This window comes from Cyanistes caeruleus, chromosome 17 (assembly GCF_971803275.1).
Source record: "Cyanistes caeruleus chromosome 17, bCyaCae1.hap1.1, whole genome shotgun sequence".
NCBI classification, from domain to species: domain Eukaryota; kingdom Metazoa; phylum Chordata; class Aves; order Passeriformes; family Paridae; genus Cyanistes; species Cyanistes caeruleus.
Window position 1 is genome coordinate 7,958,814 of NC_141717.1, and position 27,583 is coordinate 7,986,396.

General features: G+C 39.3%; 2 protein-coding genes across 10 annotated transcripts in view; one reads left to right on the plus strand and one right to left on the minus strand.

Annotated features, from left to right (window-relative positions):
- Window positions 1-24,334, minus strand: MARF1 (meiosis regulator and mRNA stability factor 1). 5 transcript variants are annotated; one of them, XM_023936647.2, is made up of 27 exons: window positions 24,184-24,334; window positions 22,820-23,024; window positions 20,608-21,279; window positions 19,444-19,618; window positions 17,892-18,118; window positions 16,974-17,091; window positions 16,107-16,279; window positions 14,864-15,298; window positions 14,185-14,354; window positions 13,918-14,079; window positions 13,506-13,695; window positions 12,633-12,811; window positions 11,643-11,723; window positions 11,059-11,295; window positions 10,200-10,319; window positions 9,668-9,843; window positions 9,215-9,435; window positions 8,404-8,546; window positions 7,077-7,210; window positions 6,337-6,539; window positions 5,651-5,878; window positions 4,651-4,881; window positions 4,342-4,554; window positions 3,551-3,611; window positions 3,313-3,453; window positions 2,604-2,774; window positions 1-2,465 (listed from the first exon to the last, which is right to left on the minus strand). In XM_023936647.2, exons 2-27 carry the CDS (start codon window positions 22,964-22,966, stop codon window positions 2,233-2,235), a joined length of 5,241 nt encoding a protein of 1,746 aa, XP_023792415.1. In that variant the 5' UTR covers window positions 22,967-23,024; window positions 24,184-24,334; the 3' UTR covers window positions 1-2,232. The 5 variants fall into 5 exon arrangements, with proteins under 5 accessions (XP_023792415.1, XP_023792416.1, XP_086709872.1 ...); XM_023936648.2 differs by having other exon boundaries at window positions 21,133-21,279; window positions 24,184-24,321; XM_086853746.1 differs by having other exon boundaries at window positions 24,107-24,185.
- The window catches only part of NDE1 (nudE neurodevelopment protein 1), a 19,653-nt gene continuing 16,062 nt past the window's right edge, over window positions 23,993-27,583 (plus strand). Inside the window, exons 1-2 of one of the 5 annotated variants that reach the window (XM_086853750.1) lie at window positions 23,993-24,674; window positions 26,065-26,187. The gene's annotated coding sequence lies outside the window, so the exon portion shown is untranslated. Of the gene's footprint in view, window positions 25,417-25,782; window positions 25,901-26,064; window positions 26,188-27,583 lie in introns of those variants that run through there. The other 4 variants (XM_023936656.2, XM_086853751.1, XM_086853752.1 and 1 more) reach the window with 4 other exon arrangements.

Consider the following 27,583-nt stretch of genomic DNA (forward strand, 5'->3'; position numbering starts at 1 on the left):
TTATGCTTGCTTGAAAATTTTATTGACAACTGTTTGGTCCCAACACACAAAACAGCACTTGAGCCACAAAAGAAAGTGTCCAAACAAAGTAGACAGCTAAGAAAAGAAGTCTTTCTTCTCTCTCCCATTCCAAGGAAAAAAAATAGTGCATAAATTGAGGGCTTCAGTGACATTTTTTCTTTAACAAACATGAATCTGAAGTAGTACATTTATTTGCTAAATTAAACAATTTCATGGTTGCAATGCTTTTAAATCTGTAAGTCACATCATTCATTTAACCCTTTGGATAAAAAAATATATTGCAATTCAATTAGCTATTTTGTTACACTATGAACACAACTTCTCAAAAGTATTACTCTATTACTTTCAAACAGCAATTTCAGCAGAATCACACATGAATCCAGATAAGATATGCTGACCTCCATATGTGGTACAACCACCACATTATTTGGATAAACACCGTATTTTCCTTCTGAAGCAAAAACCTGGTTTTCTTTAGTACTCCAAATGACTTGTAGCTGCATCTCATGAAAATACAATTTCAGGCTGGTCTCTTCTCCAATGCATTCTCTTCTGAAACAAAGATCTAGACTGATCACTGTCATTCCCTATCCAAACAGTTAAATGCAAGAAAATCTGCTTTCACCTTAACTCACTAAAAACATTCCAAGAAAACTTACTTCTAAATTTCCTTTTCTATAGCAGTATGTCTGTAGAGGTTTACTGTGGACTCAAAATACTGTGCCATAATGCTCAGAAGAACGTCCCAGTGTTTCTTTGCACTTACAATGGCTATAAACTCACTACTGGTAATACTTGCCTAAATATAAAAGATTTTATAACAAAATCTGACTAGTAAAATTCTGTCCATAGCCATTTTTCAGTGGCATTTCCTGCTGCTGGCTGAAAAAATTAGAGCCTCTGTTCCATCTCTTGCATATTACAATATAACCCACCTAAAAAAATACTCAGTTGGCCAGTGGAAAACTTCTAGTATAGGTTCTTTCAATACTACAAGCATTTATTTGCTGCCTGGCAAATACAACCCATTGTAAATGCCATGGTTACCCAGAATGGGTAGAAAGTCTCACACACTGGACAGTTCGGCTAACTAGAGTTAAGGTCATCCACTGACTTAGCCTCTCTCCCAAAGCTGGCCCTTGCAAAAGCCAACACAAGATACCACAAATTGAAAAAGCTGCCAACACTAGGAGTAAGTCTTAGAATAAAAACAGACACAGCTAAAAGACAGCACATCAAAGAACAAGCTTCCCTTTTTACTCAACATGCTTAAAAATAGAAAACAAGGTTAAGCAGAACAACCTTAGCATTTCCACATGTAGCTAGAACTTTCCTTACAGGTGGAAATAGCATCAATACCTTCCATCACCAACCACTTTAATAAGACCCACTCCATATCTGTAATTTATGCATTAGATGCATATTTCAGAAATATCAGAATCTTCCTAACTTCATTTCTAGACACAATGAAAATGTGTGTGTCTGTATCTTACACTCATGACATCAAGACAGTCTTTTCCTTAACCAAACCCATGCCAGACAAACTAAATATGAGGGAAGCTTAAAGCATCAGTGTCCTAGAAAGCTCCTAAATGGAACTGAAAGCTACTGCAAAAAAAACATTTAAAACAAGTTTTACACAAGACCCACGTAACCTTCTACAGACATCTTAAGACAAGAATTTCCAATGCAGTTACAAGTCATCTGAAAGGTCAGAGAACAAGTTTCCCCTCTGGAGGACAATCAGCTCCCCTCACTTCTGTCACCCCAGGTCAGCGAGTTAAAATTTCTCAACAGGCTTTTGAAAGACAAATCATGCATTTCATTAATACTGTCTGAAACAATACCAGTAAGCAACAGCCTATAGAATACAATATGCTACATGTATGATTACATCACCAACAAGGCTTAAAGAAAATAAAATCTGTTCCATGTTTGTTGAAGTAATATTTTGCTTTTACTGAACACATTTATGAAAAACTGTAAAATTCAAGAATAATTTAACAAAAGCCAGATTTTTTTTCAAAATAATAGAAAAAAATCTGCTCTGCTAACAGCTGTGTTCAGTGTAAAAGGAACAAAATCTTCACAGAATACATTAAATACAAATTAATTCCTCTAGGTTTTCCATTAAAATACACATGGGCTAGCAAACAGCTTTAATTTGTGCACAGTCCATAGGTATTTGTCTTTCACACTAAAAAGAAAGAGTTAAAGCTTGGTTACAGGTGCAAGTGAGAAGTTTGCTGCCAATTTGACCTTGTTTTTGAGTTGCTTTTTGGCTGGGCTGTCTGTTGCTTCTTTGTTTACTTGGGTTTCAGAGGACTGACAGGGAGGCACTGAAGCATTCTCTGTGGTGTCAGACACCACAGAACCAGAGATCAGCTTTTCTTCAGCTGTGGTTACAATTCTCTGTTTTTCTTCTTCTGTTAAAATCATTATCTCTAAAAAAAATAAGACAACTCAATTTACTGATGCTCTATTTTTATAAAAAAAGAGTATTTCTCTGCTGTTAGGCAATAGAATACTTAAATAGAACTCATCAGCCTGATGTGAAGCAACAAGGGGAGACAAGCTCTTACCTGGGAGGGGTGCAGGGCGTTCCTCAAACTGAATGAGGTCTGCAGACTCAAGAACCACAGGATCAGGTCTCAGCTGAGGGGATGGCAGGCAAGAAGGTACTGGCTCACACAGGAGATCAACAGGAGATGTGTTTGTGAGGCAAAGAAGTTCTTGTTCTGTTTGATTAGAAACTACAAAAATAAGGGAACATCTTTCAGAGCATCTGTAAGCTGTGAAGGTGCCACTACTGTCACAGGTAAATATAAAGTCTCCAGATGCAAATATGAGGATTTAAGAACTATGCTCTATTTGAAATACTAACACCAAACTAATTTAATTAATGCTAAATCCATCTTGAGATTCATTTACTGCATCAGGAGCATCTAAGTAAATTCTTATCAGAGTACAGGAGACACTGCTAGCAGAAGCTGACCCCCTTCTCTCATTAGCTTCATGTCTGTAGACTTAAAATTTCCACCAAATCCCAGGGAAGGAGTACCCAGGAAGCTCTCTCCCTCTATATATACATACACACACACACACATTGATAGACAAGCAGCTCAGGACACAAGCCTAACCACAAACTGAGAAATTCAACAAGCTTTTGAGCCAAAATGCAGATTTACACAAGTTCAGATTTACTAACTCACCTTTGTCCATGCTGCTTCAATTACTCTGCTTATTTCCCCTAAGAGAATAAGTTTCTTACATAAACCAATTTTGCATTACCATTGCTAGGCCTTCCTAGATTTAGTTCCATTGATGAAGTGGATCCTTGGGTCTCCATAATATGTCCATTATTGTCAGCAAGTTGATTTCCATGATCATCTACATGATCAGCAGGGGGAAAACTAGGTGAGCTAAAACGAGCTACAAAAAGGCAAGTTAATTTGGTTAGTTAACTCAAGCTGCCTCTTAAAAAATATAGAAGAAAACCAAGATACTGCTCAAAATTGAAACAGCTTACTTTTCATATCATTCTTCAGGACTACAATTCTCTTATGGCCATGTCCTTTAATCCAGACCACCTATTAAGACAGAAGCAGAATTGAACATCAGCACATGCTAAGCTCAAAGCATTTGCTCACTGCCTTTCATCCAGCTTTGCACTGACATGATTTCCAACAGTAAATTAAATCACATTGCTAATTTGTACTACACTACCCATGGAAAGGCTCAAAGTAATTGATAGCAAAGGCAAACTGTACTGCCAGAAAGTATACTGAATACACATTAATGAAACTAAAATGTTTAAACATGAGTTGAAAAGTTCCTTTTTGTCACTCTTCAGAAAGATTGGCTTAAAGGAAATATGACAGCCAGAAACTAGGTCACAAAATTATCCCACAGCACCTAGGATATGTGGATGACAAGAATACGGCACTTCTGACAAGGTCCCAGAATTCCTCACTCCCAAACCCAATAATGCACTCTGATCAAAATGAGGATTCAGTACTGTACAACCATTCATTCACACAGACAGAAAATCAATTCTCTCATTCAGAAATGCCAGGGGTGTTCACAGCCTTACTAGGAACAGTTCTTAAGCAAAATTTCACCAAAGCATGTGTGCTGGCTTATTCTCTTTTTCTTTTCCATATTTCTCAGAAGCGTATTAAAAATGTAACTACTATAAGCTTCCCTGAAGAAGGTAATTATTCCAGTATTTCACACCAACTAAGAGCAACTGTGGTTGTTTAAGTACTTGAATCCACACAGAAATCTGAATGTAATTGTGCACAACTGAGTTCTTCACACCTGTGGAATTGCTCCCAAGAGCTCTTCTAAATTATTGCATCCATATGCTTTAGGCTGCAGCACTTCTCCTGTGTACTTGCTGTATGCTACTGGGAACTCGTGAAGAAAAATTTGCTGGTAATGGTAGGTGTGAAGTAAGGACCTCACATTCTTTGCAAAAACATACAGATTTGTAAGCTTGACATATTCTTCTGTTGCACCATTGGTAAAAACCTAGCAGAAAAAGAGAAAAGAATTAGAGCACACACTTCCACAGTCTCTAGATACAATGGCTTTTCAAACACATCAGAAAGGCAAGAGCTTACACACCTCAACCAAGTAAGGCAGACTCTTCAGGAGTTCAGTTAAGGTCATAAATCCATATTCACATGGATTAAGTGAAGTACTGTGGACTGTTTCATAATGTTGCTTAAGCTGCTCAACTGAGAGCAAGGATGTTCCATCCCAGGACATCAGCAAGACCAGCAACTGGGCAGTCAGAGTCCGCAGAGATTTTCTGTTTATCAGCTGAATTTGCTTGCCAGATTCTGTGTCAACCACCTAGAAAAATTAATTGGGAAAGAAGTTAGGGACACAGAAGAGACTGATTTATAAATAAGATGCATATCTGGGGTTTATTTGAGCACAGCTGTATCTGATATTCCCCTAGCCAAAGCCACAGAAAATCAAGTACCTTATTATGTGGAAATATTTATTTTAAATATACAAGACCTGTACAGCTGTTTTTGTCCACTGGTAGGTATGATCTCATTCTTTGTTACAAGCCAGTTGGTCCTGACTGACAGTCTAACACCAGCTGCTAAGTCAGGAAAACTGAAGTAACTAAACCAATGTGCCCACATCCATATAACTGCAACCTCTTTCCCACTGGCATAGAAGACCCCCTATATATTTACATGCAGAGTCAAAGTCTCAAACCACAGCTAAAAAAGACAAAAGTAAAGGAATTGAAAGTATTAGAAAACTTGAAACTACTACAAACAGTTATCAAAAAACTTTCACAGTTAGAAGAGACAAGGGAAAAAAATCAATTTGTACTGTTGAAAAAAGTACTAGAATAGAATCTTTTACATATTTTTTGCTAAATAAATATTAGTACTCCCAGAGGATACTGCAAGGTTACAAAAGAACATAGAGAACACCATAGGAATACAGAAACTGCATTTTGGAATTTCCCCTTCCCAACCTGACATGGTAGTCCAGAAACTACATCTCGTTACTCGTACTAAGCTATGTCCTGTGAGACAAATCTCCTTAACACAACCCTCTGCACACCCCAGAGGGATAACTGCCAGGGCCAAAAGGTTACCTTTACAACGTGGCAGAGTTTCTGCATGAGGGCTGGCACAGAGCTGACATCGAAGTCGTGCAGGCGCAGGGCGTAGCCGAAGGTTTTGCTGTACTCGGGCAGCAGATCTGCCAGCAGCAGGGAATTGTCCTTCTGTGCCCTCAGCAGCTTCACAAACTGGGCAGCCACTGCCTTCACCTGCTCCACCTCTGTCAGGGTGAGAATCTTCTCCTCCCCACACTCCAGTACCTACAGAACACAAGTGACACTTTGCTCAGTGATTGATGAGTCTGAATGAGCAGTGTGAGCTGCTGCTCAAACTCAGGGCCTGCAGGTGGGCATTTGCCATGTACCAGGACACAGCCACCTCAAAAGCTGCTTGTACAGCAAACAAAACCATGTAACTTCTGAAATACAACAAAAGCAGCGAAATAACTTTTTTAAAGCAAATTCAGCACAATTATAACAAAATCTCCAATTCTGTGACACTGAATTTTGAGTTTGTTAACAAACAGCCTCCTAAATATGCTCAAAATCACAGACCATTTTATCAAAATAGCATTAAGATTTCCTTAAATACAGCTGTCTAAATGTTACAGGTGCTGAGTTTGTAACTCATACCAAAGTTTGGGAAATAAACCCTTTCTGAAACAGTTGTATGCATTCCAGAAAAATGCTTTGGTCCAGCTTATGGTTTTGGAACTTACAAGTAAGACATCTGGTATGGCTTCAAAAAGTTCAAGTAGTTTTGTAAACCCATAGTAAGCGAGTTTGCACTGGCGCCCAAAGTGGTGGTGGTAGCAAGGAATAAATTTATTGAAGGGCATTCGAAAATGGGGCTGGTGCCGCAGCAGATCCACCACCTCCTTGGAAAACTGCTTGGTTCTTTCAATTTCCTCCTGGGTACGTTCTAAAATTAAAAAATAACAAAGCAAGAGCTACATCCCAACACACTTATGAAATGCAACAGAATACAAATTGCAACAATAAGCAAACACAAGTGGCTGGCTTTCAGCATGATCATGTAAATGACCAAGTCACTCTTCATCTACCACTGAGGCCTTTACCAGGCTTACATGTTTAAAAGTCAAAAATAGTCCAAAGAAGTCCAAACTTACCAGGCCTTTAGTAGGTTTTTTAAATAGCCAAATACGTGGGTATTTTTTCCTGTACGGAAACAACCCAGTGTCTAATGATTCCACAGAAAGCACAACTACATGCAGAAGTAGTAACATTATTTTACGTTTCCTGCCACCTGTTTTCCTGTCTGTTCTATTGTAAGTGTTCAGAGAATGACATTCTTGATGTGCTAGAATGTAGCAACTTAGTTATAAAAGGTAGAAACACAATTATGAAAAAACCAAAGTCACTGCTACATATTTGAGCTACTAAGCTATAGAATGGTCAATCTGTTTAGAAACAGCACAAGAAAGTTTCATGGACATACCTCTTTTAGGAATACAAATCACCATCTCATTATCTTGCTGTGACAAACAGATGGTTGTATCTGGAATTTCTGATATAATATCAGCCAGTTCACACACTCCATACTCAGTAACATCCCAATCCTTAGAGAAACACCTGAAAGTTTAAATAATTGTGTGCAATACAAGTATTAATGCATACTCTGGGCAAAAAAAAAATCTGGAGAGTTGAGAAAGTAAGCCTCAAATACTAAGAAACATAAAGACAATTTCCACCTTGGTGATAATACTGTCCTGGAAAACAAATGGAAACTAGAAATCCATTCTAACCAGAGAAGTAAGATTCACTGTCATGTGAACAATCAGTTTAACAAAGAGCTGTATATATCAAACAGTGGTTTTAAGTGCTTTAGGAAAAATGTAATTGTCCTGTGTATATAGCTCCAGCTGGCTACACTTCTAATAGTATGTATTTGCTTAACAGTAACAGCCATATGCTCTTTTAAACAAGAGCAGGTCTCAAGAGAAGGCAGAGATCATCTCCTGGAAAGCATCATATTAAGCTTCCCAATACTGTGCAATATATGAAAATGTATTTTACTCTTCTCACTTCTCCAACCAAAACCTCTCAGAAGCAAGAACACTTCACAAACACTCTTATTCAACAAGTGGCCAGCACTGACTCTACATTAAGTAGATTTATAAACAAGCAATAATGTATTTTTGCCAAGAGTAGAAATAGGAAAGTGCACTCCCAAGGAGCTGTTGGCACATGGTTTACAACAGCACACATGCAAAAGTAGATTCACAGGTAGCGCTAAGATGCAATGGTTTGTTTAAAGCACATAATTTACTTTATATCTTCCTATTAAAGAAAGCATCAATCTTGGTTCTTAAAAAAAACCCAAACAAAACCCTTCTTTTTAGAATGGAACAGTATGTTCCAGACAGGTATTACTCATGTTTGCCATTGCTAGATCCAGTTAAAGTAGTAAAAATAACTCCTGGCACTTAATCCATTCATTTTGTACTTCCTTCTGAAGAAAGCGTAACAATAAGCTTTCCCTTTACTGTTCTTCAAAGAGAACTAATGAAATACAATAATCCATTTCCAACCCCAATGAAGTTAAACAAACCTAAAGTACTAAAGGAAGGAATAAACTACAGCAGAGAGCTTTAAATTTTCGTTTTCATTAGAAGTGTGAACTTCTAAACTGCAATGAAAAGGCAATGTAGTGGCCACAGTTATGTACTGAGATTTTAAGTGCTGACTCCTCTTACACTGGGTATTAAAATCACATTAATAGACATGTCGTGCACATTTGTTCTTGTTTCTTTAGGGTAACTTACCAGTGATAAGCCTGCAGGAATTCCCTCACAATAACTTGCTTACTGGCCTGGGACTTGAGCAGCTTCAGTAAATCTTGAGTGAAGCGCTTCACCTGAGCTCTGTGCGTTAGTGTTAACAAGCGTTTGGAACCCATGCCAAGAATCTGCAAGAAAACCGGATTTGGTCACTCACATCCAGCACCCTCAGTAAAAGGTATTTAAAAGCCAATATTAATATAGGTAGGCTAGAGAAGGAATGGAATAGAGACAGCATCAGAAATGGCAGCCTCATGAGGCCACCCACTTCCCACACTAAGAAGTATACCCTTGAGAAATTCAATACGTTATCCATGAGTGCTATTGCAAAATCTGCACATTGTATTGGTTATTTAAAAATCCTACAACCAACTGCTGTTCAAAGCTGTAAGTGAATGTGACCACAGGGGTTTTGTAATAAGGTCACATGACTTATTTCTCACAGAAATCCCTTCAAGCCACAGTCTGTATATCTCAGCCCATCTCATGAGCATTCAGCAGCTGCAGTGTTCTTATACTGCACACAGCACAATTAAAAACTTTTACCCAAGCACCAGTCATAGGTTAAGAGCAGCTTCAAACCTTATTCCTGAAGTTTCCCCAGGAACCGTTTTGAAAGGGTGGGCATGGAAACAGCAGGCCAAAAAAGAACACACCCACCAAGGTTCAGTCAACCAGCTCTTTCAAAGAGCACTAGGTAATTGCTCAGCATCTATTCTACAATAGCAAACAGGAATCCAGATGGCTGCAGCTACAATTCCCCAGGTCAGAGTGGCCAGTACCACTCATCACTCACCTGCAGTACATGAGGCACTGCTTCCAGCAGCTCCATTAATTTGGAATAGCCGTAGTCAGACACTCGGCATTGCTTTGCAAAGTGGTGATGGTAGGTTGGGATGAATTTGCTGACAGGGATGACACAGGACGGCTGGCTTTTGAGCAGATCTATCACTTCTCGACTGAACTGAATGAGCTGGGGATTACCTACAGGGCTCTTGGAACGCAGAAGCCAAGGATCTACAAACAGAAAAGTCATATTACTGTAACATTTCAGAAGTGTTCTTCCACTAAACATTGAACTTTACTTATGGATTGAAGCTACAGCATAGAAGAAAATAAGTATGAAAATTCAAGGTGAAAGTTTCTCCTTATAAAAAGTTTAACAAGTATACATGTTTATTTTATTTGCAGAACTTATTAGCTTAATTGTTTAGCATTAAAAAAGAGAAAAAGTTTTAAAGATATTTACCTGCAGTAGGAGGTGGTGGTTTGTTATGTATCCATTTGATAACTTTAATGCCATTTTGGGCAGTGGCAATGTTAACTCCAGGAACACAAGTAATCAGATGTTCTAAGGGAACACCACCTTGGCCTTCTGGCACCATTTCAAGATCATTGAACTCTGACATGTAACAATCAGGAAAACTATGGAGAAAAAAAAAAAGCTTCCATTATACACTAAAATATCTGTAATATTATAATATATTGTATATTATAATAAATACTATAATAATTGTCCTAAAAAAATTAAGACAATTCATAAGTAAGGGATTTCAACAACTTGCTGACAATACATAAATCTTCACAAAATGCAGATTTTAAGTAAGCGTGCTGTTTTTCCTAAACAAGAATTTTAAGTGATCACTTCATAGTGTATTCATTTGCTATAAAGGGTATAATTTTATGTAAGAACTAAGTTTGTATACAACAGGCAATTCCCAAAAAGTTTTAAGTCTTCAACGTATCAGACCTTACTAAAAACAGAAATTAAAATACTTTACCTTAGTAAAGGCACAGTACCCTCATGTGTCTGTAGAAGACTGTGAACTTGGGGAGCAAATGTCTTCAGAGACAAAACCACAAAAGGAATTCTATAAGAATCTGGATCAAACTCATGTTCACTGCAAAAATAAGAGGTTCAGGTTTTTATGCTTACTCTATACACAGCTTTAACATAGTATCTGTGCTCACAGATAGTAAATATTACACCGTATGTATATAATATACTGCTATTAGTGACAATAGCACTTGTAGTACACTACAAGCAACTTTCGTAATTTTTTCCCCAGAAGTAATACAGCTATAGCAAATTTCCAGAAGTAACATTTAGAAGACCAAGTTTTTATTACCTATGAAAACTTTCAAATCAAATTTTAGCAGCACATACCAGTCAGTTAACAATGAACACCTAATGACTGCTCTACTAGCATAACCTGGCAGCTGTTAAACAGAAAACTAAATACATGGCTTCAAGAAACCTGCAGCTCACTATGAATCACTTACTAAATATAGCTGGAGGACAAAGAATGATCCAGCCACAATTACACAATAAAATTCAGGTAATAGAAGTCTCTAGCATATATAACCCTCCTACATAACCAGAGGAACACAGGGAACCTTCCAGCTTCCATTCAATCCTGGCAGCTGTGCTAGAACAAAATCATCTTCTCTGGACACACCAGCTCATGAAAACTGCCTAGAAAATCCACTGGCTCACCACAATATTCTCTGCCTTACAGACTACTAAACATATGAGGAGTTACTAGAGCACATTAGAGAACACACACCTCGACTTTATACTGGTACACTAAATACTGTTCAAATATTTTTAAGATTTATAGTATTTTATAAACAGCTTACATAAAGTCTTTATTCAGGCAATGCTGCTTACAAACAGGCTCGTGATATTCCAACTCTTCAAATATTATTGGACTACAGTTTGCTGAGGAGCCATCGTGTGACTGTGAAGACCCCAAGGGACTCTGCCTGGCTTGGCTGCTGGGCAGGAGACACACGAGCCTCCCACTTCCCTGGTCACGGATGGCCACGGTGTCTGTGAGTTTGTACAGGTCTGAGACAATTAACTTACGGCCAAACCTGAAAGGGAGAGATTGACATAAAGGCACTTCAGGAAGACAATTACAGCATTGCCTTACCTATCTTCTTTGTTTAATAAACAGGAATATCCTAGAAACTACTCAATGCAAAACATTAAGGTAATTAACACTTTTAACCAATGCAGAAAAATTGAGTATAATACTGAAAGTAGAACCCTCTAAAACAGGCCAGTTTCGCTATCATTGCCTCTGTATACAAAACATGCTGCAGCACCTAAGGACAAAAGGTCATAATTTTCCACTCTGCTACTCTAAGTCACTGCAAAAAAATCATACATGATCAGGTATTTTTTAGAAGCACTGGAGAGGTAGCCACCAGGAACTTACTTTTTTTCATAGATTTCTGTGAATTTGAACACAGGCAAGCAACAAGCAGGTGCATCCTGCAGAATAGACATTGCTTCTGAGCTGTAAGAGAAGTTTTGCAGCATTAGCACAAAATTAATCTGTTGTTAGTAGACTCCAGCCTAAATTAGCAGGATATTTACAGATGCAATTTATGAACTATAAAAAAGGACAAAGTGCATTCCCTTCCATTCCAGCACTACAAAAGTTGTCATTTTAGATCAGGGACTTCAAGTAGTAACATTTCTGCTAATTCATCGGGTCATGACTCTGAAGGAGTTGCATCTTTCATAGGTGGTGCTAAAATCTGAGCATCTATAAAATGCAACATGAAAGCTGCAGCATTAGAAGTTACAAGCCTGGTCACTACATTGCAAACTTTGAACCGGCAAGAATGAAATAAAGCTGCAAATTATACAACAGCAAGTAGTACATAATTGTAGAATACAGTCCAAGCACAAGTTTCATTCTGTGAATAAGTGATGACAACTTTTTCCCCGGTGCTTTCAGTCAGAAAAAAAAAACTTGTGTTCTCATTAGCATCAGCACTCTAAGTTGTATCATATTCCATGTAGCAAATGAAATGCTGTTGTTGTTTCCAGCTGTGTACCCACCCTCAAAAATTAAATTCATACACACTTTCTTGGAAGAACAAAGAAATAAATATGCCCAGTGTAACCTTAGCTTGGCTGCACAAATTAAGACAAAGGTATATTAGGATTATGCAAGAATAGTAGTGCAGCTATTAAACCCTCTTAAACCAGAGACCTAGAGTCTTCAGATGGAACTTAGAATACAAGCAGTGCAGAAATGCTGAACGAAACACCAGCCTAGTTGTATTTAACACATTCATCAGATCATACAGCAGATTTTACTTTACTTTCCTATTATCCCTTTAAGCAGTATTTTAAATCTTCTCTCAGCTACTAATACATGCTAGGACAATTAAGAAGATAGCAAAGTGCTTATTACCTAAGTAGAGAAAGTGATTTACTAGCAGCTCCTGTTGCTAATGAGACCTGAATCCTCTTACTGCCAATTTTGTATCTGTGCAGACTGTTGACAGCACTGATGGCTTCCTGCAGATTTTCCATCTGAACCATAGCCTTCAGCTGGTAGTCTGTGTGGGGACTGAGCTCCACACTTTTTACCTGAGAGGAAGAAAACACCTCAGACATTTACACCAAAACCTTAATCCCAAGGCAAGTCACCACTAGAGCAGTCTTGCTTTGGCCAAGAACCAAATACAACAAAAGGGAAGGGAGTGTGATGAACCACAGCCATCAGGGCAATGCAAACATTGATCCTGGTCCAGTGATTCTGGACTAAGACAAGCCTATGGTATTTCATTAACACAAGCATCTTCTTCCTATGTAAAGATTATGCCAGAAAAATGTCATCCACAGATCAGACAGAAATAGGATCACTGACCTCACCTTCCATAATTGCTTTTTACCAATTCACACTTCCCCTGCTTTTGATCACTTCTGACTCAAAATAGTTTTTACTGTTATTTTTAAGCTGACATTAGGAATTCAGCGTTACAGCTTAAAAAGGTTACGCTGTTAAATCTTGAGTCTCATCCATACATACTAATGAGCCACTTAGTAGAAAATTTTATATACAACTTCAGAATACCAGATCTATGATGACCACACACAAATTAAAAACGTAGTACAAGCTGCTATCTGGTCTTTTAAAGAAAAAAAAAAGACCCACAACCCATCCTTTTAACATGGTTTTCAAGTCCTGCTCTTTCTGCTCATCTGAACCTAAACTGTAAACACCCCTAAATACATAAACAGGAACTAATTAAAAAACAGATGAAAGAATTTGAGCCTTTACCTTGCCATGTCTTGAGAAGACTTCTTGTAAATTTTGCTGCAACTCTTTTCTGGACAATCTGTAATCTATGTTGCTTATCTGAATGTCTGCACCATTTGCAAAGGGATCAGGGCAGTCTGTACCACTGGTATGATTCACTATATTAAATGTGAGTGGAGATGATCTATTTGAAAGGTTGGGAGACATACTCCTGGGTAAAATAAAAACATTTATGAGCTGAAGCAACTGCACAATTCTGATATATACATCTCAAAATCAGATAATAGGTACAGGTCAAGTGCATAAATACAGCATTTAGAAGGGATTTTCTCAATACATGTGTGCAGGCAAAACAGATTCCAGCACTAGCAAATCAGCTGTGAATAATCAATGTATGTACTGGTGAAGTCCCACTTCCAAGACAGACACTTACCGAGATGACCAGCAACTCTGAGACATGAGCAAAGGACTGAGCTGTCTTGAGGCAGTCAGCTTACTGAAAGCAGAGGGATAGCTGACCTGAAACACAGTTTCATCTTTATCTTTTTTATCTACAGGGGAATTGGTAATGCTCCTGGAAGCAGAGGTCTCTTTTCTATTTTCAAATATATATAAGAAAAAGAAAAAACATTATGTTGCAGAATTTACATTAAAAAATATGTAACTAGCATCAACATTTTTTTTTAAATTTTAAGCATACTTCTGACTATTTTTGGAGGATGATTCTCCTGCTCCCATTTTTTTGGTTGCCAGAGACACAGAAACTGTTGCATTGGAGTTACTCTGAGGAGAAGGAATTTGTTCTCTTAAACGTTCTTGCTGGTTTTCAGTATTTCTATTGATGTTCTTTGATTCAAGGCGGCACAGCTCCTGTAGGAAACAGATAAAAGGTCAGCATAAAAGCACCAGACATCCCTTGCCAGAGGCCTTCTTTCTGATGGAAGGCTCAATGACTGACCATTTTTTCTTTGATAGTGTATTTCATATCAAAGAATTTTTGATTTGCTATGGCAAAAGACAGTAGACTGTTAATTACCTGAAACATTTTGCTACACTGTAGGTCTAACCCTACTCCTCCAAACAAGCAAAATGGAGCACCCTAGATGTTACTCATCACTAGTGCAAAAGTAGCTAGACTTTGAGAGCAAGTAGTACCAGCAGTATTTCCAAATTGACAAAATATGGCAGGTAGGGGGAACAACAATCACCCTCACACTAATTGTCTACTTCCCAAGCAGATGAACACAGCTCTCATTCAGGAATGTCACCACACATTACAGTTATTCATTTATTAGGACTGACAAGTTAAAGCAGTAACAAAAGCAATCCTCAGAACACAAGGGAAAAAAAGAACATGGAACAAGGTAGAACAACAATACCTGTAAACTTTTGACATTTGTGGGTTTGATGACAGATCCATGAATCTGGAATCCTCTCCCAGCAGAGCCTTTGGTACCAGCAGACTGATCATTTGAGTCCTTGTTGAGGAGGCACAGCTTCGTGTTCTTGCTAATTTTTTTGGGAGACTTGACCTTGTCAGTTCCCACAAAGCTGGAGCTTTTTGTTTCATTGAGTTCTTTGTTTTTGGGTGTGAAAGACACTACAATCCTATTACCAAAAACATCTTCATTTTCCATTCGCTTCCGAGCCCGTTCTGCACTTTCCTGGTTTAAGAAGCGGAGAATTGCACTGCTTCCAGAAATGCTCAGCACCTTCCCTCCACAGTTGTCTGACAAACGCCTCAGGCGATTGCTGACACTTTTGCTGTCTCTGTTTGTTGGCAGATTATAGACATATAACAGTGTATGACAAGCCTGTTAAAAGGGAGGAAGATTTTAATTTGATTATGCCAGAACACTCTCTGGTTCAAAACCAGTAGTTCTAACACTGGTTCTGGTGACCATGCCCCATTCCCACTGACCCCAGCCCATCACTAAGTCATTCCTTTTGCAGCACTCAATTTGTTAGAAGTTTGAGGCTCTACCTTGGTATGAGAGTTTTTCAAATCTCCAATATAATTTAAAGTTAGAATAGACTACAGAGTCCCTGACCAATGGATCAATAGCTGATCAGTTCTCCAGATGAGAAAGCACCATTGTTAACTATCCAATAACCTATAAATTCCATACATGCCTGTGAAAGCATAGGTCAGGAAGCTATTTCAAGAAAGAAAAAGTCACGAGTGCTGTACAAAGACACCACAACATAGCCAGAGGGCATCACCAAGGAAGGTAAAAACCCAAGAAGAGGCATAATCACTCAAGAATGCATCACTAACATGTCTTAATGCACAACTCAGTTCTTACCCAAACTTTCTGCAAAGGAAAGATTTTAAGATACATTGTCTGATAAAGTATTTATTGGCAAAAATGTGCCTCTACTATTTCACTTTTTAGTTAACTACTTTCTCATTTAGTATTTCATTCTTCCTGTCTGAAAGCAGAAAGCAAACATTCGCATGGTAGTAACTGAAATACAGACAGTGGCCAAATACACCGCAGGCATCATTCACCATCATAATTAACACACACAATTTCAGCCTGCTCTCCTCCTAAATTATAAGAAAACCTGCAATTTGACACTTGGAAATGTCTTTTACATCAAGAATTAAAAAATCTTTACCGGCATTTTCAGTGGTAACCTTGGTGGCAAGTCTGAAATAAATTCTTCAAAACAAATAAGTTCATGGGCATGATGTAAGAGTGCTTCTGAAGCTTGGTTTTTATGTACCAAAATGATTCGGAAACCATGTCGATGTCTCAGGTCACTCAGTTCCAAAGCAAAGTTCACATCCGCTGGAGGGAAAAAAAAATTAAATAGGCAAGGAAACACTTGAAAAAATCTAAAAAATATGATTGAAGGAAAAATCCCACAAATCTCACTCAAGTTCTATTTCTCACTGTAAATCTCCAAGGAAAAAGCACCAACAGCTACAAGGCTTCTCAGACATTATTTAAATCAGCAATTCACATTCAGTCTCAAGACAAGGGCTTCCTTTTAACAGCAGCTTTTATCAATTCATCAGCAGGGCACTGGACTGGTACTGGGTAATTCTATAACAAACATTAGTTTAGCTTTAGGGAGAAACCCAAGGCCAACACATGGCAATTCAATACCTGAATGGATTGCAGATTTAACTGTATAATATAGAATATGCTGCTATGAGAATTAAAAACTTCCAGACCATAAATACAACTCCATGAGTTTTAATTTATGAGCTTCCTGCTGAAGCTAACTTTAGACAGTAGTCACACACATACCTACCGACACTCAAAAAAGGCATCAAAACATAAGTGACTGAACTGAGCCAAGTTCTCATCTTACTGTCCCTGCTTTTTCTTTGCTGCCGCTGACATTAAGAATTCTTCAGCAGTTCAGTTAAAGCTAGTTCTAAACACCACTTTTGGAAATCAATAGCACCATATGTAAAAATACTATGGAAGAGAGGAACTGAAGGCAGCACTGTAGCTGAGTACCAGAAACACTTACTTGACACAAGAACCACAGTGGCAGGTGCAGTGTGTGTATCAGCAAATCTCCTCAGACTCTGTCTGAGTTTGTCATCAGCAGCATTCTTGGCTGTAGCATTTATGTGTGCAACAGTCACCTGTGGAAATGCATAGATACACTCTGAAGAAAAGCTTCAATGTGAACTGTGCTTACTTCAAGGGATAACATACAAGCTCTCACATGCACTTTTAATTTAGGTAAATTAATGCATACATGCACGGAATAGAGCACATAGGTATAAAAATCTGTTCTGTGAGCACTAAACTTCAAGCCTAGTTGTTCAGCAATGTCTTTGGGGTGACTTTTGCTGTTCTGTGTTAAGGATCACAATTCATACACCTCAAAAACATTCCAAGAAACTGTCAAGCTGTTATATCTGCAAATTAAAGAGTGGAAATTTCTGATATAGAAACTAGACAAAAAGCTAGAAAAAAATACCAAGAAACAGAAGGTATAGATGAAAAATATATGTAGTGTTAAAGGTGCTCCAATACCACTGATCTACAGGTGTCCTTAGCAATCAGCACAGTATTCACTAACAAAGTAGAAAAGTTAATTTCACAGAATCCTAGTTCTGTTAGGTTAATAATCTGGTCACAGATTTGAAGGGTAACAGACTCCACCACTACGTTTTACTGGATGTGATAAAGACACTCTTGTGAGCATTAAAACTGAAGCTAAACCAGTTATCTACAGATAACAGAATGCAGATTCACTTTTAAAAACTATCACAGCAGCAAAAATAAAAGAAATCAGCATTAGAGACCCCACCCATAAACTAAAGACGCACCAAACCCACAGAAGCAAACAAAGCTTTAATGAATGTGAATCAATCTTGGCACAATCAAAGCACAAAAATTCTCAAGCAAGAACACCAAGCTGGTGCTGGCTGGATACCTGGCAGTTGTTTAGCTCCTGAATAACTTCTTTATTTTCTTTACTGATGTCACACACACAGATGAATTCTGCCTCTCTGTGACCTTTAAAAAACTTCTCCCGAATCCTCTGCACAACTGCTATAGCTGAACGGCCAGTGGGAACTGAGCAGTTTTCAATATCCCAGAAGACTCCAATGGGGGGCAAGTTTTCCAGAACCTGGCCTGTTACTGCAACTTCCGGGGACCCTGTGCAGGAGTAAGAACATGGCTCATTTTTATCTCCAAATACTGAACATGTTAAACTTAGCATAGTATGATCTTGGCACATGGGAAGCCTTATGAACAACATGTCCATGAATGCAAGTTCAGTTTTACTTTCTTAAGGAATCCAACAAACCATCAATCTTAAAAATTTAGTCACTGTCAGATTAGGATAAAAACACAAAACAACTTTGACTTTACTTTCAAGCTCTCAAACAATCAAGTAATGCATTTAAAAAAAAATAAAAATCACCAAATGCCACAAAAAACTGTTTGAAGCTGTGTAACACTTGGTGCTGTATCAGTAACAGAAGTAAAACATGGACACTGTTCAAATTTACACTGTGGATTAGATAAGAAATCTAAACAAAACTGGATGAGATGACCAATACCATGATGTGATTACAGAAAATCAAGGCAATACAGAACTAACACAAAGTATCCTACAACTCAGGAGAGTGAGCTATAGAGGTTTTCCTATTGCAGGCTAAGCTGGGGTTTCACCTAACATTATACAACTATTCCATCCCCACAAAACAACTTGAAACATGAGGATTGACACAGAATCCTCACAGTTCAAAAACAAGCTGCAAATTAATGTTGCCTGAGGATTTAAAATAAGGCACACCTGACAATCATAATTGTGTGTATGTTGGTTAGTTACCCAAAAGATTCACTGGAAATGCATTTGGAAAAAAGACACTTGATTGGGGTGTCTCACATTAAAAACCTTAAAGTGGATGTAGCTTTCAAGTAACAGTAAAACGATCAATTTCTTAATAGTCTGTGACTTTTATAACTTTTATACTAGATATGATTTTGTAGTTGAAGTACTAACATTGTCGAAAGACCACACAATTATTTCACACAGTATTTTCCTCTTAAGAACACTTGAGAAAGCTCTACTGTAATTATTAAAGTTACACCATTACTGCATATGGAGTGACAATAGACATTAGACTATGAAAATGCTTTTCAAATATGGCCAAAGAATTTCTTTACACATCACTAGAACAAAATAGCTTCCAAGTCTACAGAATTACTTTTTCTACTTCTTAAAACATTAAAAACAGTAATAGTAAAATCAAAGCTCTACATAAACAATACAGAAAGATAGCTAAGTAGTCAAAACATGTAAAATCAAGTACTGAATTTTCAAAACAGAGACATGGTATTCTTTTACTGTTTAGTCTTCTATGACTTTATGGAAATTTCCAGATAATAGTGGAATTTAAGAGAACTTTTGCTGCACAACAATATCTAAAAGGAGAACATCCACTAAATGGAAGTTTCAAACGCATGTGGTTTACCATATTTCTGTGGTGATTTGCCAAGGCTGCTTGCCAGTATCAAACTCTTCTCATTTCCTGTTCCTTTGGTTCCACAGCCATTACAGATTGGGATAGGAACAGGTGCAGTCTGTGCAGTTGGAGGAGGAATATTTGGCCAAATTTTAGCAGCATCAACTAGGCTGTTTCTGGTTGGCTGTTGAGAAAATTTTTCAGAATACATGTTCATTTAGTATACAATATTAACAAATGCTACTCCATTCTAGAAACACTTGGTGTCCCTTCTGCAACAAATGCCAGTTCAGATGGGCTTTACAAAGCTAATTAACAATAGTATGATGGCATGAAGGAAGCTTCTATCCTGCTATCCCAGCATATTCAGCTTTCGATTTTGAAATGCAAGGAAAGATTCTACTACACTCAATATATGAAGACATGTCACCTTTAATTAGTACTAATATGTATCCTTTAAAAAAAAAAAAAAAAAGAAAAAACAATCAGAGACCTAGTATACAAAATCTGGACATGATGTGCAGAAAGTGAGAATTCCAAATATACGGAATTCACTATTTAGCTCATTAAAGTGACATTTCACTTTTATATTGGAAACTTCAGCTTAGAAGTTTAAGATCTTGCAAAGCTGAGCATATTATTTCATTAGAAATTCCCAGTAATATTCAAGCACAGTTCTAACAAGTTCTGAATTTTACTAAAGTGGTACTAAAGTATAAATTACAAATTTGGGAAGACTGAACTAAGATGTATCAAACCAAGACTAGAATATCCTTGTAGCGTAAGACATATCACCTGGCTCTTTATTGATCAGCTGCCCATGGGTACATCTTAACTGCTGTTAGTCTTTTCTCAGAGTCCCTACCATGGAACAGTTTAATTGGAGCTGTAAAGAAGAGATGACTAGATTTGAAAGAAGTTAAAACTCCACTCAAATACATTATAGATCCCCTGTAGGCTGAACATTGTGATAGCTCCTTTGTCTTCCCATTGCACTGAATGTTACCTCAGAAAAGAGCTCAGATTCAAAAAGGCTGTCTGCACATTTGGCTTGTGCATCACCTACAAGGGGGATGCATGCTGCTCCCACAGGAGCTGGTGTTTTGCTCAAGTCACACAATTTCTACACAAAGCACGCAGCACTAAGGAAGGAGAAAGGTGGAGTGTACAAACCTTGCTCAAGCAGTCAGTGCAGTAATGAGAGCCCTTCAGACACACGGGGGGCACCACGTTTAGGTGCAGAGGGTTGGCGCAGACGCGTGGTGGCAGCTCCGGCTGTGCAATGTGCTCATCCAAGTGCCCCGCAGCCCCACTGGTGAACTCGGGACAGGGGAAGTAGCCAGAGGATGGGCAGCTCGGCAGGGCTGGGAACTGATGCAGTTTGTGCACACTACCATGACAGGGCTGGAAATGGAGTTTTCCACAACAGGCCAGATGCTGACAGGAAGATACACTGTTTTCTACGCACATGCCAGAGAACTCACTGGAAATTCCTGCCAAATTGCTTCTAGCTGGAGGGTTCTTCAGTGAAGATCCAGACTGATAAGCAAATCCTGACCCTACTTGACAAGTTATCGTCCCAGTGCTTTTTGAGTCTAATATTGTGCCAGGGTGAATCAGGTTCCCACCACCACCACCACCACCACAATGCATTTGTGGAGCACAAGAAGAGTCAGAGCCATGAGCACAGCAGCTTACTTTGGGGCCAGGGGAAAGCTGTAATTGCTGTTGCTGAAGAGGATGAACATCGGGAAGCGGCACTGCTGGAAACAATTTAGAGCCAGCATGAGGAGATGAAGCATCCTTCAATTCTACAGCAGCTTTCTTGTTCTCCATGTAATCTTTCTGGAAAATGAAAGATAAGTTACCTTCAGGTACATGAATAAAACAATAATTTTAAAGGGTAAAACACATGTATTTTTAGACTACTGTAATTCCACATTTAAAGTGCTATCTTTATGGCTGCTATTACCTTACTGACTGAACATGTAAAACACTAAGAGAACCATATAAATTACATGTGCCAGCTCTAGGTATACTAATATCAGTGGATTTTGGAAACAACAAACCCAAAGAGCTATAAGCCAAATAGCAGCGAGTCTATTAAACAGAATCAGAAAAGCAAAAAACTGTTAGGCTAAGGCTGAGAGATCCTTATTTTTTTTAAGAACAAGTACATACTGATATGACAAAGCTTCACAACTTAAAGATATGTAAGTAATCATATTTTAGTTCAAATAAAGATTTTAAAATAGTATTAAAATTGTGAAAGTAATGTATTGAAAGGGTATGACCTAAAAAACTAGAAATTGCATCAAGCACGTAATACAGCAAACGGCAAAGTATGCTGAAGTTTCACAACAACTAAGTGGTTTTTATCTACTCTGATTTAAGATATCAAGATGTAAAAAGACACAGACAGACTTTTTTAAAATATCAGCAGTGAAAACCAAGCAAGGTTAAAAGAAGCACAGAATAATCAAGGTCAGTAGAGGTAACTGGACAGAACCCTGCTACAAAACTTCTGAACAACTTTTATTTTCTAAATTGAATTTAATGCATTTCCTACACATGAATGAATAATTAATTACTCATTCCTCTCTACTTGATACTGCATCTCATGAAGATAAACTCTGCCAAAACTCTGTCTGGAACTAATTTATACACTGAACTCCAGATTTTATGGCAGCTCCCTTCCTAACCCCCAACACAGGGAAACAGCAACACACTCAGCTGTTTCTCTTATGTCTTTTCTTAGTCAGATTAAATGTGTCTGAATGAGCGTTACTTAACAGCTGCAGCTTGCTTGCTTGCTCAAGTACCTAATTGTGATTAGAAGGAGTAGTAACTCCTTCTAATCCTTAGCCCTTTGCCTCTTAAATTTATAGAATTATGTACCTTACAGAAAAGGAGCATTTAAAGAAATGGAAACAAGGAAAAATAAAGACATTTTGAAGAATAGTATCCACAACTGCTGTAGCTACTACATAGCAATAATTCAGAGAATCAAATTTCTCTCCAAACTAAACAGATAAATTGGAAGCATGACCTCCCTACTCTACTCTTCAGCAATAACTTGGCAGAGCCCCCCAGAAGAGACTTACACACCTTTTAGGCAGCCAGCTGCATTATCCCAAACAGCTGTGGACAGTAAAGCCTGAGAAGCAAAGCAGCTTGCCTGCTCTCATCAACACTGGTGTGAGTGCTATGAACACAACTGAAGGCCCTGAATCCCCAGGCAGGTTTCGAACAGCTACATTGGTAGCTGCTGCCTCCTCTTCCTTCCCTCCCCACTCCCCCTTTAGTCAGTAATGCCTCTGGAATCAGGCACCCATCCCCCCTGCACTGGGAGCCCAACCATCCTCTGAGGGAAGGCAGAAATTACCGTTTTCGAACCACAAGGCAAAGCCTTCTCAGCAGCAGAAAAGCAATTAGAAAGTTTCCAGAGCCATGGCTTAGCATCATTCTCTTGTCTCTGAAGCCATTCCAACGACCTATTGCAGAGGTTCTCCGTCCTGCTTCCTTCCATCATACAGCCAAGCAAAAAGGTTCAACATCCTTTCATCCCCAATTCCTTTCATTCTTCCCACCTGATAAGAGGAAAAAACAAAGAGAACGCTTTAAATAACTTTTAAAGCACAACAGAGAAGAACCAAGGTGTTCTTAAGAATTCCACTACTGCTCTGTCAGTGAACCTGCATTAATTATGTGAAATTTAATTATACCGATGGCCAAGGCCTTAACTATCCTTTTCAATAGAGGAATTCTCCTCACGACCCATAGAACAGAAGAACCAGAGGAGAAACACCTTGAAGTCCATGGCATTAGCTGGAGTCATACAGCTGCTGACACAAAACTCAATTTTCAGTGCACTCTCCTAGAAAGCAAATCCACGAGGCAAGAACAACTCAACTGTAAACACACAACAGGTACAACTGAACTCAGCTAATATAATTGAGCTGTATATTCACTGTTTTTCCACTGGCTAAGAAAACCTATGCACAACACACCTGTATTAAGCACACGGTATTTAGCATTTAAACTGATTTAATCAATTTTAAAATAACCTACAAATACTTCAGCAAACCCTCAAGCTGCCCCACTACACATCAGTTTAGCTTTACAGAACCACAAAGCAGCAAAGCAACCTAAGACTCAGTACCAAAGAAACTATGGTTAGCAATGAAGCCTTTTTACCCTCCAACTACGTGCTGCATTCATTAGACTATACTCTTTCGGGTCCTTTTGTTTTTAATATTAAACACAATATGCACAGAACACGTTACATAGCGCTACATTTTCCTCTGCATTGTTTTTAACCTCAAAAGAAGTTTTACACTTTTTTTTAGCAGAAATATTTACTCACGCGAATCCTAGCTATCCAAAAATTATGCAGCGTGCAATATCAAGTTCATCAAGTTTTACAACTCTAGAGTACGTTACTTTTGAATGTGTCTGATAGCAGCGGTTAATTCGGAATTAAAACGGTAACCGAAAAGTCTAAGCGTTACATTAAGCACACATGCCCGCGCTTTGCCCTCTGCGTCCCGAAGCTCCCGGGGCGCTCCCAGCCCGGCCCTCCCCGGGGCGCCCCACCGGTCCCTCAGCGCTGCCGGCCTCCCGCCACCCCGGGCCAAGGCCGCCGCAGCTCCGGCCGCAGGACGGGCCGTACCGTGCGGGGCCGGTTCCTGGCTACCGCAGCAGCCCCGCGCTGCCGTGGGCCCGGCCCTGCCCCCCCGCCCGCCTCACCTGCGCCGGCCCCGCCGCCCCGCGCCCGCCGCCACCGCGGCCCCTCCGGCCTTTGTTGTCCTCCCTCCTCCCGCTCCGCTCCTTCTGCCGTCAGGCACCCCACGCGCCGCAAAGCAGCACGCTGCCGCAAAGCCGGCTGTCGTAACGCCCCGAGCCCGCCTCCTTTAAAGCGGCGGCCTTGAGGCGGGTCCGGAGCGGTGCGAGGGCGGTAAAACACTGTAAACTGGGCTAAAACGCACACCAGCTGGACTAAAATACCACCGTCTCGGATAAAACATACAGCAACTTGGCTGGGCACCACAAACTCGGGTGAAACACACACCAACTGCACAGTCCCACAGCCATGAGGTGAATGTGTACAAATGTGAGCGGGGAGGGCTCAGAGCAGGGACCGGGCTCTGCTCCCTGGGGCCCAGCAATGGCACAGGAGGAACGGGCAGGAACTGATGCCCAGGAAGCTCCACCTGAACACGAGGAAGAACTTCTTCCCTGTGAGTGACCGAGCACTGGGACAGATTGTCCAGAGAGGCTGTGGAGTCTCCCTGGCTGGAGATATTCCAGAGCCAGGGAGGTGGGACCAGGTGATCTCCTGTGGTCCTGTCCAAGCTGACCCATTCCGTGGTTCGGTGACAGTGGGGTGTTGGAACGATAGAGGAATGCAGAGTCCTCAGGAACAGAACACTACAAATCCGTATTTCCTTGACAACTAATTGTTGAAATGCATTCAAGCAGAAACTAATAAAGTTAAGTAACAACTTGGTGGCAGCTGATAGGATGAAATATAACCTCAAATGCAGTTATTACACTGCTAAAAACTAGTCCTTGACTTAAGAAAAAAATGGCTTAGCAAAAACCCAAACATCAGTGTGTTATCAGCACCATTCATATTCTGAATCCAAAACACAGCACCAGCTACTGAGAAGAAATTAACCCTATCTCAGCTGAAACCAGGACAGTGACTAGTCCCCTGTTTATCATTCTTTCACTGTTGCCATTTTCTATAAAACATTGTGCTGGTTTCCTCAAAGGTGCAGCACCTGTGTTAGATGTCTGACACCCTGTTCTGCAGAACGGTAACAAATCCAAGTATCCTGTCTCAGTGTTGCTTGGCTCTTGCACACTGGATGAAAGAACAATGGAATAACCAAAGGGGTCTCTTGGAAATCCTGTGAAGTGGCCTGGCCACCGAGCAGGTACTTGAGCAGGTGTGATCATGGCTCAGACACGTGGCAGGTAATAAGGAAATTACTAGAGTGCTGATTTGGGCTCTTATAAGTAACAATTCTGAATACCTTGCACAGAATTTAAGGTTTCACTTAGAACTTAATTCATGCACACAAAAATCTGGGTAGGTTGTCAGGGACATGCACTTTTAAGTATTTTTAGAAGCCTGTTCCCTTGAAGACAGCTTATAGTCCCAAGCCCAAGGACAGCAGTTAAATGTCAATACAGTTCAGAAATCTGCTGTTTGCTTATTTTAACAGACATATCTGATCTCTCTGTACTTTCTCTGGGCACCTTGGGCATCACTTGCTATTCCCAAGTCTGACGTACACAGCTTGAAAATACAAAGCAATAACTGGCTAACAAAACCAGAACAACCTTCTGTTGGTTGAAGTGAAGGACCCACTGGATTAGGCATTAGTCTGTCCCTACCCCCTGACAAAACACCTGAAATCTGCTGGCCATCAAGAGAGCTGTGGGCATCCACTCGCAGGTCTCTGGTCTGTTGATGTGGTGACACTGGCAACTCACTAGGGGTAACTGGGGTTTGCTCACTTTAGGATTGTATTACTTTCCACATTGGTATTTTTCCTCTTGAATCCTTGTCTCTAAAACCCTACCTCTGTTTCTAATTTTCCTGTTCTTGTCTTTCTACAGACACGGCTCTGTCTCACAGTCTACAAGCTCCCTTGGAAGGCTGGGCCAAAGTCATGCAGCCAATCCGTGCCATCCAGGCTGGGCCTGCTGCTCACCTGGTGGCTGAGCCCCTCGAGGAGGGAGGTTAGTGACAGCACAGGGTGGGCATCTGATTTTTGGTACCTCAGTATCTTTGGATCATAATTGTGGTATTAGGCTATGCTGGAATTTACTTGCACCTTTGCCTAAGAGACTGCAGCAATCAGAAAGGAGAAGCCCTGGTAACAAATCTCAGAGCCACAGCCAGGCTTGCCAGGGTTACTGAGGGTGTCACTGCTGTGTGCCGAGGCTGAGAGAGCTGCTGTGTTCTGCTCTGCTTAATAAACCAGTGCTATTAATGAGCATTTGACAGTTTCATCGAAAATATGTCAGTTCAAGATATCAGAAAGTTTTTAAAGTAGTGAGAATCTGTTTTTTGCTTAAGCATGTTGAAATCTGATTCTGCATATACAGACTGCAGAGAATTATATAACATCTTTAAAGAGACAGAAAAAAGGTTTTACTGATGTTAAATACTTGCTCTTCAGTGATAGCAGTATTCCCACATGATATTCTAACACATTTGTCACAGCTTAAGCGTGTTGGTAATCCATTTGAAAAAAATAAAAAAGCAGTTCAGTAGTTTGTAATGACAATTGGTGAGCAGTTCCTGTTCCATCCACAGAGTGGGTGATGTGGTGAGTTATTTAATTCTCTAAGAAAAGCAAGTATTTTTCCTAAAAGAAGTTAATTGCCAAAAGATAAGGTGTTACAACCTTACCAGAACTTACAGTGGATAAATTTTTGTCCACTTAGTTTTTATGGAAGAATCAGTGTGGCCTTCTCATTAAAATAACCAGCACATGAATCCTGGCACCACAAAGATGTCAGTTATTAATTATTAATCCGCAAACTAAAAATAAATGCATAAAATAATTTCTCCTCCTCTGCTAATTTTGAAACTGACAAGTGTTCTCGTCATTGCAAACAAGGCAGTCACAATGATTACAGTAACTTTTTTATAAGACTATTTGTTGCTTTGTGTACATTGATGGCTCTGAGCCCCTGGCATTTGTTAGGGTGCTGTTTCACAGTTTCAGAGTTGGATGAGAGGTTTACTCTGAAATCTCACAAATTCTACTCTGTTTTACAAGTATATCAAGATGTGAAATATTAAAAATACTCAGGTGTACCTTTGATATAATCTGTGTAGTCATACTATGCTCAAAAATTTGCTTGAAGTGTTGAAGTAAAATATCCTTTGTCCCAAACTTGTGAACGATGTATAATTTGTTTTAATTACTGGGAGCATACTACAATAGTATGTGGTTTATTTCCTGCAACTTATCTGATAATAAAAACATTCTTGAGTAATGACAGAACTGCAAACACTATTAACCCAATTTTTTAAATACCTTATTTAGTTTTCTCTTCATAGTTGTATGATAGTTTATCTCCATTTACTTCTACTGAACATCTGACCTGAAAATGTGGTTATTTT

Coding starts and splice junctions, on each gene's coding strand:
- MARF1 (XM_023936647.2), bottom strand. CDS start 22,966: ATGATGGAAGGAAGCAGGACGGAGAACCTCTGCAATAGGTCGTTGGAA. Junction 16,280..16,973: donor CACTGTGGTTCTTGTGTCAA/GTAAGTGTTTCT, acceptor TTTTCCCTCCAG/CGGATGTGAACTTTGCTTTG. Junction 2,775..3,312: donor TCTAGGAAGGCCTAGCAATG/GTAATGCAAAAT, acceptor TTATTTTTGTAG/TTTCTAATCAAACAGAACAA.